General features: G+C 37.3%; 1 protein-coding gene across 1 annotated transcript; it reads right to left on the bottom strand.

Annotated features, from left to right (window-relative positions):
• Window positions 1–13,206: 13,206 nt before the first annotated feature.
• aplnra (apelin receptor a) lies at window positions 13,207–15,784 on the bottom strand. Its single transcript, XM_079826836.1, has one exon. It carries the CDS (start codon window positions 15,630–15,632, stop codon window positions 14,550–14,552), a length of 1,083 nt encoding a protein of 360 aa, XP_079682962.1. The 5' UTR covers window positions 15,633–15,784; the 3' UTR covers window positions 13,207–14,549.
• Window positions 15,785–16,139: the final 355 nt, after the last annotated feature.

Raw genomic sequence — 16,139 nt, 5'->3', positions numbered from 1 at the left:
AATACTTACACTTAAAAAGAATATTGCCCCGTTAACGCTCCGACTCCACAAACGTCCGATATTTTGTACTTTTTGAACAAGATAGCAAAGCTGTGCGAATAGGATTGTGGGTGATTTGAGAGCGCGAAGAGCGCGAAGTCTACTCGTAAGCATCCTTTCCTGTATATGGTATATTTTTCGAACGAAGGACTCAGACCTTGGTTGAAATTCCGAGGATCCTCGACATTGGAACAGTCCTTCGACGGATGTCGATGACGTAGCATCCTCGGAATTCTGGCTTCCGAGGATCCTTCCTTGACATTGAGAAACGCCTTCAGACTCAAATTCTGACTAGAATTGAGTATGACGACGTCAGGCTAGAGGTCTGTATGGAGAGGCTTGAGAATTCCCTAGTTCTCGTTTGAACACATGTAATGATTTTTTTTTGTTGTTGATGGTTTTGAATATATATTTAATAAAAAGGAAAGACTATTTATTATAAAGTTTTAGATATTTTGTTTTTGTTAGAAATATAGAATTTTTTCTGTGAATTTGTGTTTTTGCAGATTTCCCATTCATTTCCTAAGGCGTTCATTTTTGACCGAAGAGCACAAGTGGAGGTATTTTTTTTTACAACCACTTAGCATGCTCGAATCATGCCCTCAATTGTTTTTGTGTTTATATACCTAAGTTACCAAGTTTCATATCAATCTGATGAAGCTGTGAGTTTTAGAAAATGTGTAAAAATTTTTTTTCAAAATGTGGTTCATAGGTTCAGTTTTTCATAGATGTGTGTGTGTGTGAGTGGATGTGTCAATATCACACTCTTGATGTTTTAGAGTGTCACCCCTTTACTGCTGTGTACTTTTTTTCAGCTTCGTGGCCGATTTGTAGATTGTACACACAAATATTCTGAGAATTTTTGTGTTTTTGCCGATTTCCCATTCATTTCCTATGGTCGGTCATTTATAACCGAAGACAATGAACGCTACTTTTTTTACGGCCAATTAGCGTGCTCGCATCATGACCCCAATTTTTTTGTGTGTTTACATACCTAATACTAGAAAAGTCACCAAGTTTCATGTCATTCCGATGAAGCAGTGATTTTTAAAATTTCCAAACAGAAAATTTTCCGGTCAGAAATGACCGAAGAGCACCAGAGGGTTTTGACCCAACCGCTGGGTTAAAGCGACCCATTCACTGGGTTAAGACAACCCAATTGCTGGGTTAGTCCATTTTCAACCCAACTTGGGTTGTTTTTAACCCAGCATTTTTTAGAGTGTAATAAAATCTTGAGCTCATAGTGTAATAACGATTTTCCAATGTAATAAAGTTAAAAAAAAAAAAAAATGTAATAGGTTATTGTGAGAAATGTATTAGCTACATTATGAACTCAGTGTAGCAACTTATAATAACAGGTGTGTCTAACCACTGTACATGATTAGAAGTTATCATGAAACAAATACTGTATTTTGCTGTAACTTGCATCAAAGTGAAGATCTGTTTACTCAACTTGTGCTCCATGTTGCCATTAGTTGAAGCAGATAATGTAATCTATTACACACACACCCACCACATTGCTATATGGATATGTGTGTTTTTAAAAAAAACATTTTTTACAGCATTTGTACACAGTGTTGGTATTTAACACTGTTTGTTATTTAACAGTATGCATACCTCCTCATGTATATAAGTAATAGTAATAGTAGTAGTATCAGTAATCTGATGGATTAGGCAGGTTAAGACTGGATTTTGATTTTTAAAACGTATAGGAATACCAATTCTTTATTTGTTAATAATAATAATAATAACAATAGCATGAATATTTAAATCTGTTGCATTTCTTAGGTATAAGACTGATTACATTTTTTAAAAAATACTTTAAGGGAATACTAATATTTTTTTATGTTTTAAAAGCTATGACAAGTATGACAATATATTGGTGAGTTATGATGTAATACATTTATCACAATGTAAAAAATTGTATTACATTATAAGCTCAAGATTTTATTACATTTTCAGATAATTATTACATTATAAACATTTTATTTCAATAATATTGTAATATTACATTATGTGTAGTTTTTACATTATGTGCAGTTATTCCATTATGAGTTGCTACATCTGGGTCATAATAAAGTAATATGACTCTTTATGTTTAGTGTGATATATTGGGATCTTTACCTCAGTTGTTTCTTTTTCATCTGCATTGGACTTGTTTTGATATTTTGGTCAAATGAACTGAAACAAGTGAATGGTGGCTAATGTCTTTTTCCAATATACAATTAATGTAATTAAAAGTAAATGCGGAAAAAGAAAAATATTTATTCTTGTTATGAGATAATCAATACAGCTTTCTGAGAAATTACAATAGGCCTACAATAACATACAACCCCCCCACCACTCCATACCCTTACTATTTTTCTACACTCTTAAAAGATAAAGGTTCTTTATTGGCATTGATGGTCATGAAGAACTTTTAACATCAGTGGAATCTTTCATTGCACAAAAGGTTCTTCATAGTGCAAAATAAGTTATTACGGATGATTCAAATATTCGCACACTAAGAAAAAAAATAGTTCAAATTGGGTTGAAAGGTTCTCTGTGGAACCCAAAATGGTTCTTCAGTAGCATCTGTGTGAAAACCTCCTTTTGGCACCTTTAATTTTAAGAGAGCTTACTAAAGGTGTTGACCCAGTTTTGTTAGTGAGCAAAAGAAGACTAGGAAAGAAGAGGAATGCAACAGCACAAATTTAGTCTGTTTGAACACCTGTAAGTGAGTGTGTGTTGGAGTGTGCAAGGCCGGATCTGGATGCAACGACGACTCATCCTTCCTCCTGGAGCTACAAAGAGGCCGTTTAGGTGCTCGTGAGAGGATGGCATTGTGCGGGCCGTCCATCCTTGGCTGCCCGTTAGAAAGCTAAACGATTCTGCTCTCACTGCCAGTCCAGCTGGGCACTCATACAGACACACTCATATAAACACACGACATCCTCCCGCCAAAATCACCATCGGATGCAGCCACATCTCCCTCGAGTGAAAGACAGACAGACAGACAGACAGACAGACAGACTGTGGTTCATGCACCTTGTGTTTAATGTTTCATGTTGTAATATTGTCCAACTATTAGTACTTTGTGCATATTTTTTATTGTGCGTGGAATTATGAAAGTGCTGCAGTAGTGCACTTTTTAAAGTGCATTTGCACTTTAACCTCAAATGGTGAAATCCTGACCCAGCTGTAGCATCCTGGGGAAACAACATGTTTAATCCATTAAGAAGCACAAAGTGAGAGGAAGACCTGCCTGTTCTCAGGGCAGTCAGAGATTCACCCCTCCTGGTCTTATCACACACACAGAGACACGTATTCACATATTGTTTCAATAGCCAACAATACATTGTATGGGTCAAAATTATCGATTTTTCTTTTATGCCAAAAATCATAAGGATATTAAATAAAGATCACGTTCCATGAAGATATTTTGTAAATGTCACTGTAAATATATATAAAAAATTATTATTAGTAGTAATATGCATGGCTAAGGACTTAATTTGGACAACTTTAAAGGTGATTTTCTCAATATTTAGACTTTTTCTGCACCCTCAGATTCCAGATTTTCAATTAAACTATACATCAATGGAAAGCTTATTTATTCAGCTTTCAGGTATAAATATATATATATATATATATATATATATATATATATATATATATATATATATATATATATATATATATATAAAACTTATGACTGGTTTTGTGGTCTAGAGTCACAAATAATGTTAAATAATTAAATAAAAATACATCAGTTCATAAAAATGCATTTAACAAATGAAGAAATACAATTGCAGTTTAATATAAAGATGCCAACAATAGCAGTGAATAAAATAAAAAATAAAAAAGTATTATATATGTATATAGGCCTATGTACACACACACACACACACACACACACACACACACACACACACACACACACACACACACACACACACACACACACACACACACACACACACACACACACACACACACACACACACACACACACACACACACACACACACACACACACACACACACACACACACACACACACACACACACACACACACACACACACACACACACACACACACACACACACATACTGTAGCCTATACAGTGTTCTATTATTTTGTTCAACAAAAGAGAAAAAATATGAATAAATAAAAAATTATACTGCTTGGAGCAATATTTCAATATTGGTGATTGTGGTTTAGAATATTGTTATTGCTCATAGCAAATGCTTTTTACAAATGAAATACATCTGCAGTTTAATATAAAGGAGCTAACAATATTAGCTGTAAAGTTAGTTTTAAAACTTTAATAAAACTTTATGATAGAAACTGGCGTGAAAAAACATCAACAGCAATTTAAATTCTTATTTTTGGATATTGCAATGTTTTGTTGAATAATGAAAAAATACACTTTTTATTGAAAGAAAATTAACTTAAGCTACAAAAATACACATACAATATTAATCAATAAAAACGATACAGCTTGGAGCAATATTTCAATATTACAAAAATCTCAATGTATGTCACTCCAAACCCATGTGATTTTTTTTTTTGCCTCCGTGCAACACAAAAGGAACTGGATGAGGGATGGTGATTTTGGTGTACAATATTGCTATTGTTCTGCTTGCTGTGCTATATATTATCTTTTATTAGCCAAACATACAGGCACACACAACGAGACCCTGGAAAACTACACTGGACTTGAATGAAAGTCAGCGCAAACAAGTTTAGTTGGCTTTTGTCAGCACTTGAATGGAGGGGCCACTTCAGTCTTTGTCTGATCTGAATTCACACATGGACAGGTTTGGTCCTCTCTGGGTGTGGTCACTGGGAGTTGTAAAGAATATACAAATTCAACAACGTGCTTTTACTTTGGTTTTGACATTGTGTAACAGGATGATGTGTGTATTGCTCGTCTCCTCCATTAATATGGATATCACTCATCAATTTATTCATCTGCAAGATTTGTCTAAATAGCTGCAGTTGGCACTCAAAATACGATCTTGCAGAAAGGAAAAGCAGTCTCACCCAGAGAAACGTCCTAAAGCAGGTTTGACCCCTTAGACTTGCCCTACAAGCTTAGATAGTAAACAGCATCTGCAGCTGGAGTCAAATATGTATTCATGAATGAAAGATCACAGACACCTGTGTAAAGAGAGAGTGCGTGTGTGTTTCTGAGTTGACTTCTTATGTCGTCTGTTTAAAAAAAGTTTGATAAACATCCCGTGTCACACAGCTCACACGCAAGACTTTTTTCAACTGCTCAAGTCATATACTGTAGATTCCTGAGAATCAGATTTTCCAGGACATTTACAAGGCACCATTTTCTGCTTAAAATGGAAAGCTATTTACGCGTTTTGGCCATTCATTTACACGACAACAGCATTTTGGGTGCCTGAAAATGCAAAATTTTGAAAACATGTGTATCTGTGTAAACTACAAAAATATGAATTTGTGAAAACTGTGACATCATGCGTTTTACATGTTCGGTCAATAAGAGTGTAGTGTTTCTTTACAAAGAGACATCGCCAACTACTGGCCTGGAAGCAGAATACAGTGTTTTTAGTCATTTTCATGGATCATGTGAACGGTGATCTTTTTGACAACATTGCTCCTGTATGTGAAAAGATGCAAAGGCGCCAAAAACGTTTCCTTTTTTTAGTACATCGTTGTTGTGTAAAGGTACCCTTAGGCATAAACACCATTTAATAGCTGGAAAATTATCATATTTGAGCCTTAAATCTTCACAAAGCTTTTGTAGATTATTTCTACAACACAAACAATACAAAAACCCTCTGGCTGACTAGACATGCAGAGTTGAATCACTTTGTTGTCACAGATTTTGTTATCTGGTCTCTCGTCAAACTTATTTAAAATAGCCTGTTTTAATAAAAATAATGTACTTCAATGAATCATTCACAATAACTCACAATTTTCATCTTGACTTAGATATGAAATATAAAGCCAAACTCATTGGTAGTGACTTTCATTGTAGATGGGTGCTATAAAACAACTAATCCTGGACACATAACCTCTCTGTGGTAAAATTGTGTTTGTCCTTAGGCTAATACTTTATTTTTCTCCCAGAGCTCATTACAGCTTAAACAGAGGAGGAAAAATCACATTAAACATCAAAAGAGCCCAAACCACAGGGTTGAACAGAGAGGGAAAGAGAGGAGATGAGAGAAGAGTGGGTAAAAAAGTTTCTCAGGAGTTTCAAGGTATAGAGATTATGATTAAAGGAACAAATCCAATAGCAGATAAGTGGGTTTCAAAATGGAAGGAAGGTTCAACTCTACCCATAAATGAGAAAACGTCATAACAGGGAGGCTAAACGGATGATTTCTTTCGACTGTACACAAATGTTGAACCTGTGATATCAAATAAGACTGAAATAAGGCCCATCTGGCTTAGTTTAGACACTTGATCTTATGCCAAATGTCATATTTGATTTATCTGGGAGAAACCACGATAGAAAATGAAGGAATTCCCAGTGTAGACATCACTCTCATTTGTCATACGGACAGTTGCATAACATTCACACGCAAGGCAAATCCAGGAGCTAATGTGTTACACATTCTCAGAGAGCTCTGCGCTCCATCACAGTAACGGGAGACCCCGCAACTCTCTCGTCATTGTTTTTTGCTCATGAGTATGTTCTCCTGTGTGAGTGTGTCTTTCAGCAAACCTCTGCTCAAAGATGGCCTCTGTGTTTTGATAGATTAGAGGCTCCATTGTCAAGCTAGGCTAGACACATTGCGCTATTGACTTGACACTCACTGTGTCTGTCGTTCTGTATGTGAATGTGTGCGGGTGCGTGATGAGAGCAGATGATGTCTGCCTGTCCTTAAGATTAAAAGAGAACTCAGTTTGACAGCAGGATTAGGCCTGACAATAAAAACAGCAAAATCAGAGAAAATTAGTGTTTAATGAGAATTTAAAAGTTATGTGAAATAAAGTCACAATTGTGAGATAAAAAGTAATAATTGCGCAATAATATATCATATTGCGCAACAACCACAGCAGATTCATCCACACACACACACACATATATATATGCAAGTATGTTTTTAAGGCCTTTCTGTATGCAATAACACTTTCCTTCCACGAAATGCGAAATACCTCTAGGTTTCATAATGACATAATGAATTTTCGTTTGTTGGCTAGGAGAACTGGCCCCCCGACTGAGCTGGCCCTCCAACTTTTTTTCTCCATTCTGTCACCTGATGGAGTTTAGGTTCTTTTCCACTGTCGCCCTCTGGCTTGCTTAGTTGGGGACCCTTAATATTTCAAGAGGGTTGGAAGTCTGTTTCCGCCACGGCCTATTTACACTTTTTGCATATTTTTCTGATCAGATAGTGGATAAAAATGCCCTCTGAAACGCATTTGAGACTATCCAATCGCGCAAACCTCTTCAGGAGACTAGTTAATTCCGAGATTAGTTTAAAATAAGTTAAAAAAAATAATTTAGTTTAAAATAAGAATTAAAGTTGCATTTTGAGAAAAAATAAGTGTCATAGTGTGAGATAAAAAGTCACATAACATATAAAGTGACAATATGATATGAGAAATAAAGTTAGTCACAATTGTGCAATATAAAATATTTTGACTGTGAAAAACTTTTGGTGCAGACCCAGGTTTGTTTGACATCAAATTTTGGTTAGTTTCCACTCACACTCAAAAAGTTTGTCAAAATGTCTAAAAAAACAGCTTCAAAATTTCGATATGGGTGTGTGTAATTTGCGTTTTAGAGCAAAACGTTCAAGTATCGTCAACTTATGTATACCACAGACCTTATTTTACATTTTACTCTTATTTTACTAAATTGAAAAACCTCATTATAAAACCCCATACGAAGAAATAGAGGAAACCAGGGGCGAATTAGTCTTCTGGGTTGTGACATCATCCCTGCACCCCTCTATTGCAGTGGCTAAAGAGTGCTGACCATGTCACCATGTAACGGTATGGTATACGCGAGACAGACTTTGAAATCACCCCAAACTCATGCAGAAATATCAGTTTCCTTGCTAGGAGACACATAGTCCAGCGTAGAAAGACCTTCAGACTGACTGAAGGAGGTCTGGACTCCACACCTTTCATTGGCCAAAGACCACCCAGAGGCTGTCTGACATGTAAAGCATCCAATCACAGTTTGTTTTGTTCCACGTCATGTTTAGGGGCATGAAAATGTAACGTTGATGTCCCTACAATAACAGACCGGTCTGTAAAACTCTTGGACGTATTTTGAAGAGTCTATGCAGTGAATTTTACATAGCTACTTCACATACTTTTGAAAATCCTAGAGTTGTCAGTGGTAAACACTACGGCTTTCTTCTTTCATGAGGGGGTTTTGCGTCACTGCATCTTTTTTCCGAGGCTTATGGTTAAAGAACGCAACACACACATCCCTCTGACATCCTATAGAATTCAACCAATCAGATGATGACTTAGAAACTCCTTAAGTGTTTCCAATTTTGTGTGCCAAATGCATCAGACATTCAGTCAACAGTTGGCGTGAGGTCTGAGGTAGAGACTACACATGACAAATGAAAAAAAAATACGTTCAAAAATCAGCTCATATTATAAATCATGTTTGATGTGCTTTGACTTAGATAGATAGATAGATAGATAGATAGATAGATAGATAGATAGATAGATAGATAGATAGATAGATAGATAGATAGATAGATAGATAGATAGATAGATAGATAGATAGATAGATAGATAGATAGATAGATAGAATCACAGTCTGAAGATTAAATAATCAGAGTTTGAGCACATCATACACTACACAATTTGCTGTGAACTCTGACTGACCAAAATATGCAGACTTGATTTGACTTTTGGAAACTAGTGTCGACTCCTCCAGACTGTAAACCAGAGCAAAAATCTCGGCCAAAATCACATGTATTCTAGCCTTAAGTCTTACTGCAAAGTATAAAGTCACAATTGGGAAATATGAAGTCATGAGAAATAAAGTCATAAAAAGTTGTTTTTTTCTATGCAAAACATAGTTTTCATTACTTGTTGCAACAGAGAAAGCATTTTAATATAAAACATAATGACACACCTAAAGACATTGACCTTGAATTACAGTACTTCATCCAATGAACATCATTCTGTTAGGAATGAGGGATACGGTCAGATAAAGTGCACCCAAGCCTCCTGAGAGCTGTCAATCGCGGTGCATTTAGACAGTTGTTCAGTGTAAGTTTGAAGGCATGACGCAGGATGCCCAAGTGACTGCATAATCCAGTGAGGAAACACACCTGTCGAGGACTGGGGGATGTGAGTGAGTTTGAGTAGCGATGACAGAGGGTATGCACTTCTGCTCTTTATTATGAAGCATAGCAGCTGGGACACATACATGCAAGTATATCATAATCTAGCTCTGTGACAAGGTTAATGGTTTATAACGGCCCAGAATACACACTCCAACACTGTAGCTCCGCACCTGCTGCTGTTTTCACACGGAATTTATTTGAGTGTGTTTGTATTTCTGTATTTTTACGTATCTGACCAAACACACAGTCTCAGTGAAATCATCCAGCATGATGACATGATTCATCAGATTTGTCTCAGGTCCACATGTTCATATAGCCTATTTTATTATCAATGTTTTTTTTGTTTTTCTTGCAGTCTCTAATCGATGGGCACAAGCATTCTTTCCCCCCTGGACCTAATTACTGAAATACAGGTGCAGCTGGGATGCTGAAGGGATGCCGGAAGACTTGTCGAAGGAGTGAAGAAAAGTGTGTTGTGATTGGCAGGATGAAGTAAGCATGTTCCTTTTCATTTGAAACGTTTTTTTGAAAGCTAGGTTTGTTATGTTTGGCAAAAAAGCCCTGAAACTTGAGATTCCCATTAGATCTGATTGAAACTGAGGACCTCAAACATAATAATTTAACTAATGTTTTTTTGTGTGTATATATATATATATATATATATATATATATATATATATATATATATATATATATATATATATATATATATATATATATATATATATATATATATATATATATATATATATATATATATATATATATATATACTCTAAAAAAAAAAAGGTTCTATATGGCACCAAAAATGGTTCTTGGCTCGAAATCATAGGGGAACCTTTTTATGTGCTCTATAGCACCAATTTTGGTGCTTCAGTGGTTCTTCAGAGGTTCTTCACCGGTTCTTTGACTAAGGTGCTATATAGCACCGCTAACTATGGTGCTATTTAGCACCGCTACCACATACAGAACATCGTCCCCTTGGAATTATAAGGTTCTATCTGCGTTCTGAGCAGTTTTGAGATATTGAGCTTCAAAGTTTTTGCATTACATATAGGAAAATGTATATGGGGAACAAGTTTCTTTCAAACATGAAAATAACAGGGACCCTAAATGTATTCTAAATATACAATATCAAAATCCTCTCAAAATTGTAAATGGGGATTTTTGGAATGGGTCAAATGCAGATAGAACCTTCTAATTCTAAAAAAACACTTTTCGCTTAGAATTATAAGGTTATATCTGCCAAACCATTATTTGAACATTAAATATAAAAAATAATGTTGTAACAATGTCTCAACATGTGTTGGAATGTAAAATTGTATCCTTTCTTATGACATTTATTTCATATTTTTAGCACTTCCATGTATTTAGGACATTTCAAATTAAGCTAGGCAGGTCTAAATATTTTGTCCAGTGCAGATGTAAATTTTTGGTACCAATTTGGTGGGTAATTAAACACATTATTGCAGAAATTGTTCATCTTTCTTTTGTTTAGACAGAAAGCAGCTACTGTAATACATCTGAGCAGGATTTTATTCCACCTAAAATGGGCCAGGTAAAATGTCTTTCTCTCTAGATATCAGTATGGCTGAAATAACATGCTAACGTTTATTGTTGTAATTAAGACCCCATCAATTAAAATTTTTACTATTTGACCTTTAAGGCTTAATATTGTAAAAATTAAGACATTTTAAGACTTTAAAAACTGCAAGAAAACAGACATGCTTCAGCAAATTAATTCATAAAGTTTAATAATCATTGAAAAATGATTCACTGACTATATGTGATGCCTGGAATTCGGGCTGCTGTCCTTGACAAGATCGTCAATAAAATTGTCGATCTTGAGGTTTCTTAAAAACTTTGCATTGTGTGCCATAATCCTCACAGATATTGTGTGTCTGCGATCTTTCCTGTCAAGGAAAAAGCCGGCGACACAACCTATAAAGTTGATCCTGATTGGTCCTCTTCTGTGCATTCGAAGTGCTGATTGGCTCACGCAGATAGAACCTTATAGAGCCAAGTCAGAGTTCGACTTTGTAGATAGAACCTTTTTGTTTTTCAATAAAAATTCCCAAAATGTACACAACTTTAAAAAAAAACATCACATAATGTAAATAAGTTGTCACAGAATAAGAATATGTGAATAACTCAATTTTGACAAAAACGTCAGATAGAACCTTATAATTCCAAGGGGACGACATGTTAAGATATGGTGCTATATGGCACCAAAAGTGGTTCCTCTATGATTACGATGAAGAACCATTTTTGGTGCCATTTCGAACCTTTTTTTTTGAGTGTATATACATGCACATAGAAGTTTACCTACAATAAATTTATCACACCACTTAATGCTCTTTTTCTCAAGTTTTTTATGCATTTCACATCTGTTTAAGCTTGTGTAACACTAGTCTAGACATGGCATTGTGTGCTGCAAATATTGTTTGTTCTTATGATAAACTGTTTGCGATGTCCCTCATTTCTAAATCACTGTTGGTAAAGCATCTGTCAAACGATTGCAAATGCATGTGAGCCAATATGCATTCACTTTATGCTATTGCAATCACAGTAAACTGTCACAAAAAAGAAGAAATGTGAAATAGCTGGTTAACGTTTAGTGTGTTGTGGACAAAAATGCTTTGGGCTTTTAAGGTTTGTTATGTTTTTTTTTAGATTACATCATTGGTCTGGTTTATCCAGCTAATGAGATTACCTCATCATATCTCTCTCCCAGACAGACAGTCTGCCAAAAACAATCTGCCGATATTTATCATGGGGAATTCTGTGTGTTACGAGGGACTTCAGCGAGTGCTCAAGGTCTTTATTCTCTGTTTCTCTGTCCATTCACTTGTTTCTCCACTCTCTTTTATCTGAAAGTGTCTAGATACAATTGGTCATGTCGGTTCTGTTGTTATTGGTTAATGTCCTTGTATGTGTGTGTGTGTGTGTGTGTCATGTGCAGCGTCCCTTTCCCCCTTCTTTAACGGTCATCTTTTCAAAAATATTTTTCACTTGCCCCATAATAGCTATAGCTTCAAACAGATATGCATCCATCCTGTTTCATTCTTTAGAAATCTTAGGGGCCTCACAATGTCACTGTTAATTAGTCATCATCATTAGACTACATGTTATTTGTGTGTGTGTGTGTGTGTGTGTGTGTGTGTGTGTGTGTGTGTGTGTGTGTGTGTGTGTGTGTGTGTTCCAGGCCTGTAAGACTGGTCTTTAATGGGTGGACCACTCCACCCATTATGTCAGTTTCTCTAATATTTGATGAGGTTTTTTTCAATATTTTATGTTCATCAGACAAAATAAAAGTTACAGTCTATCTACAGAACCTGGTTTCCACAGGAACTTTAAGACATGTATGCATCTTTGTAGATGTTTTGAATTTATATTAAATGCAATTGGTTGACCTTAAGAGTGCTTTTTTGACACACGTAAGTAGAGATTAAGTACATGTTTATATGTAATTTCATACTTCTATTGTCTTTGAAATACAGTTCAAGTTTACTGCCAAATGTACTGACAGTTTTTATGAGCCTTAAGCTTTTATGCTAAAATAAAATATACTTTAATAGCATTTAACTTGTGGGCTATGTATTTAAATGTATTTGTAATTACACATTTGTAATGATGTTGCAATTTAAAATATATTAACTTTAAATGTAAATTTACAGTTACAATATAGTCAAATACTTTACGTGTGCTTTAGTTTGTTAGTCAATGCATCAAAATAAGTGTACTTCTTTAAAGCACAACAAAATATTAAAACGCTGATTTAAATGTGCATAAAAGTAAAACGTTTATTTTGACATTATTACAAAGTGTGTTATGAAACAGTCATAAAAATGTATCCTCTTTAAGTACACTTAAGTGGCCTTTTATTTCATTAATATTATATTATCTACAAGTGCAGGTTTTTTTTTATACTTTTAAGATTTGAAGTTCACTAAAAGTGCACACTAAATACAATTAAGTGTAGGACAAGCAGTTTGGAAAAAGGATGGGTGGACTATCAATATGAACTCCCTTCGAATTGTATTGCGCACACCAATACATACCCAAATCATGTTTAATGACGCTAAGACGGTATTGTATTCAATGAACATATTTAATGCAGTAGTTAGTTACAGAAGTTTCAAAAATATAACATAATTTCATGAATATATATCAATTTACACCCCCCCCCCAAATTTGTTCCCTTCCTCCACTTGCCTTTCTTTTTTCCCAGAGACATTTGTCACCAGCCATCTGTCTGTCTACCCCACACCCCCCCACCCAAACCCTGACTCTCTGTCTGCGCTTTACACTATCTACACTCTAAAAAAAAAGTCTCGTAATCATAAGGGAACCTTTTTTAGTGCTATATAGCACCAATTTTGGTGCTTCAGTGGTTCTTCAGAGGTGCTATATAGCACCTTAGTCAAAGAACCGGTGAAGAACCTCTGAAGAACCACTGAAGAACCACTGAAGAACCGCTGAAGAACCACTGAAGCACCAAAAATGGTGCTATATAGCACTAAAAAAGGTTCCCCTATGATTACGAGCCAAGAACTATTTTTGGTGCCAAATAGAACCTTTTTTTTTTTAGAGTGTAATCAAGCAGCATCACCTTTGCACTGAAACACACTCACACACACTGATCCGCTCATCAAATAAACACACACATTCACATCAGGAAGTTTAACGAAAATTATAATTTTTATATCTCCTCTTAACAAGTGCTACAGATACTGAACAACAATTTCTGAACATTGCAAATTAGCAGAAAGGAAAAGAGTACGAAAATACTGTACAATTTGCATCTCTACACCAGTGTATACAGGCTTCAACACAATCACACACTCTTATAACAGCACAAGCAAGTTCATCCTCAGTGCAGCATCGCTGTGGTCAGTTTGAATGTTTTCGACCAAACTGACCTCCGGTTGGCTTGGATATTTCTGTGTTTTTGAGAGTCAAAGCCGACTAAAAGGTGTCAGCGAATATGAATTCACACATGCATTCACACAAGTCACATCATTCCAGCAAATTCATCCATGAATACAGTAGAGTACACCAAACTATGAGTGTTATTTACAAACATAAAGCAATATGTTCTCAAGTCCATCAGTTCACCCCCAGTCAGAACGGACCAGCCGTCAGTAGATCTCCACTTTTTTTTAACCCCTTCAACCCAGTGTTTTCTCTTCAACTTCATGTTTTCTGTTCTTCTCACTGAATTCCCTCACACTTTGGTGGCCAGCGACTGCACCTCTGACTTTTGAGTCTGGGCGCTGAGGGTCGAGGACATGGAGCTCATGTGCCCATGCATGGCCTTCTTCAGGTTCAGCAGGCACAGGCACTGCGAGCGGAACCGCAGGTCAAAGAACGCATAGAGGAACGGGTTGAGGCAGCTGTTGACATATGCCAGGCATGTGGCGTAAGGATGAGCCAGGAGCAGGAAGTGGAGGAAGCCGCATGAGGTGGGCGCCAGGTCCAGGTAGGAGAGCGCATCCATGCTTTTCAGCACATGGAAAGGCGTCCAGCAGAATGCGAAGACCACCACCAGGGTGGTGATGATCTTGAGGAGACGCCGCTTCTTCTGGTCTTCCTTGCGCAGGTGGCTGAAATGGCGGGTGACCGTGCAGCCGATGAAGCAGTAGCAGACGGTCATGGCCAAGAAAGGCAGAAGAAATCCAAGAGCGGAGGAGGAAAGGCTCAGACCCGCAATCCAAAGGAATTCATGATCCTGGTTGTGAGCAACCAGGCTGAAGTCCATGGCACAAGTGGTGCGGTTGCTCCCGGCGTCGTCCACCGTAGTGCGGAACAGGAGAGTGGGCACGGCCAGCAGGCATGAGAGGAACCAGATGGCACCCAGCGACGCCAGCATGGTGCCACGGGAGCGGAGCCGGCCACTGGACAGAGAATGGACGATGGCAAGGTAGCGGTCAAAACTCAGGCAGGTCAGGCAGAAGACACTTGCATACATGTTGACAAGCACTACATAACTGCTAATCTTGCAGAGAGCCACGCCAAACGGCCAGTGGTAACCCAGCGCGGTGTACACAGCCCACAGCGGCAACGTGATGACGAACGTCAGGTCCGCGAGCGCCAGGTTGCCGATGTAAACGTCTGCAGCGCGCCGTTTGGATTTCGCGCGCCAGACAGTGAAGATAACCACGCCATTCCCGGAGAGACCGAGGATAAAAATGAGCATATACAGCACGGGAATGAGGGAATAAGACGGCTCCCACTCCGAGTAGTCGCATCCAGTCTCGTTATAGTCATAATAGTCGTACGTGTCGGTGTATTCCGGCGTTGGCTCCATTTGGTAAGGGGGCTTTAGCTTTGAGTCCTTTTTTTGCAGTTTTATCCGAATGTCTGGTCTTAATTTGATAGAGTTCAGTGGGAATGTTTGGATTCTTCTGTCTGAAACGAGAGTCTGTGGTAAGTTTCCCTCACTGGAAGCTGAAGCGCGTCTGTGTGAGGGAGAGAAGCGCCCTGTCTTTTTAAACTCCAGACTTCTCACCCCTCCCTCTGAACCCATATATCGGACCCCTTATCTCGACTAAACCTCAGCCCCCATACACACACTCCCACCCACCCACCGCGGCACACCAACCCCCCCGGGCCACGCAGTCGGCAGGAGCGAGTGTGTGTCAACAAAGTGAGCTTAACTCTTGTTTTTCTTCTTAATGAAAAAGTAATGGCATGCTAGTCTTTCAAGTTGGATTCAGCTTAAATTGTCTGACAAAAATATGTTTGCGTCACGTCTCATTTACCGCGCTTTTTAAATAATAAATTAGAAGCAGTGTAGAGTTATTATTATTTCCCA

Source organism: Gobio gobio, assembly GCF_949357685.1.
Source record: "Gobio gobio genome assembly, chromosome: 10".
Lineage (NCBI taxonomy): Eukaryota > Metazoa > Chordata > Actinopteri > Cypriniformes > Gobionidae > Gobio > Gobio gobio.
This window is presented reverse-complemented; position numbering and strand designations above follow the sequence as displayed.

Coding starts and splice junctions, on each gene's coding strand:
- aplnra (XM_079826836.1), bottom strand. CDS start 15,632: ATGGAGCCAACGCCGGAATACACCGACACGTACGACTATTATGACTAT.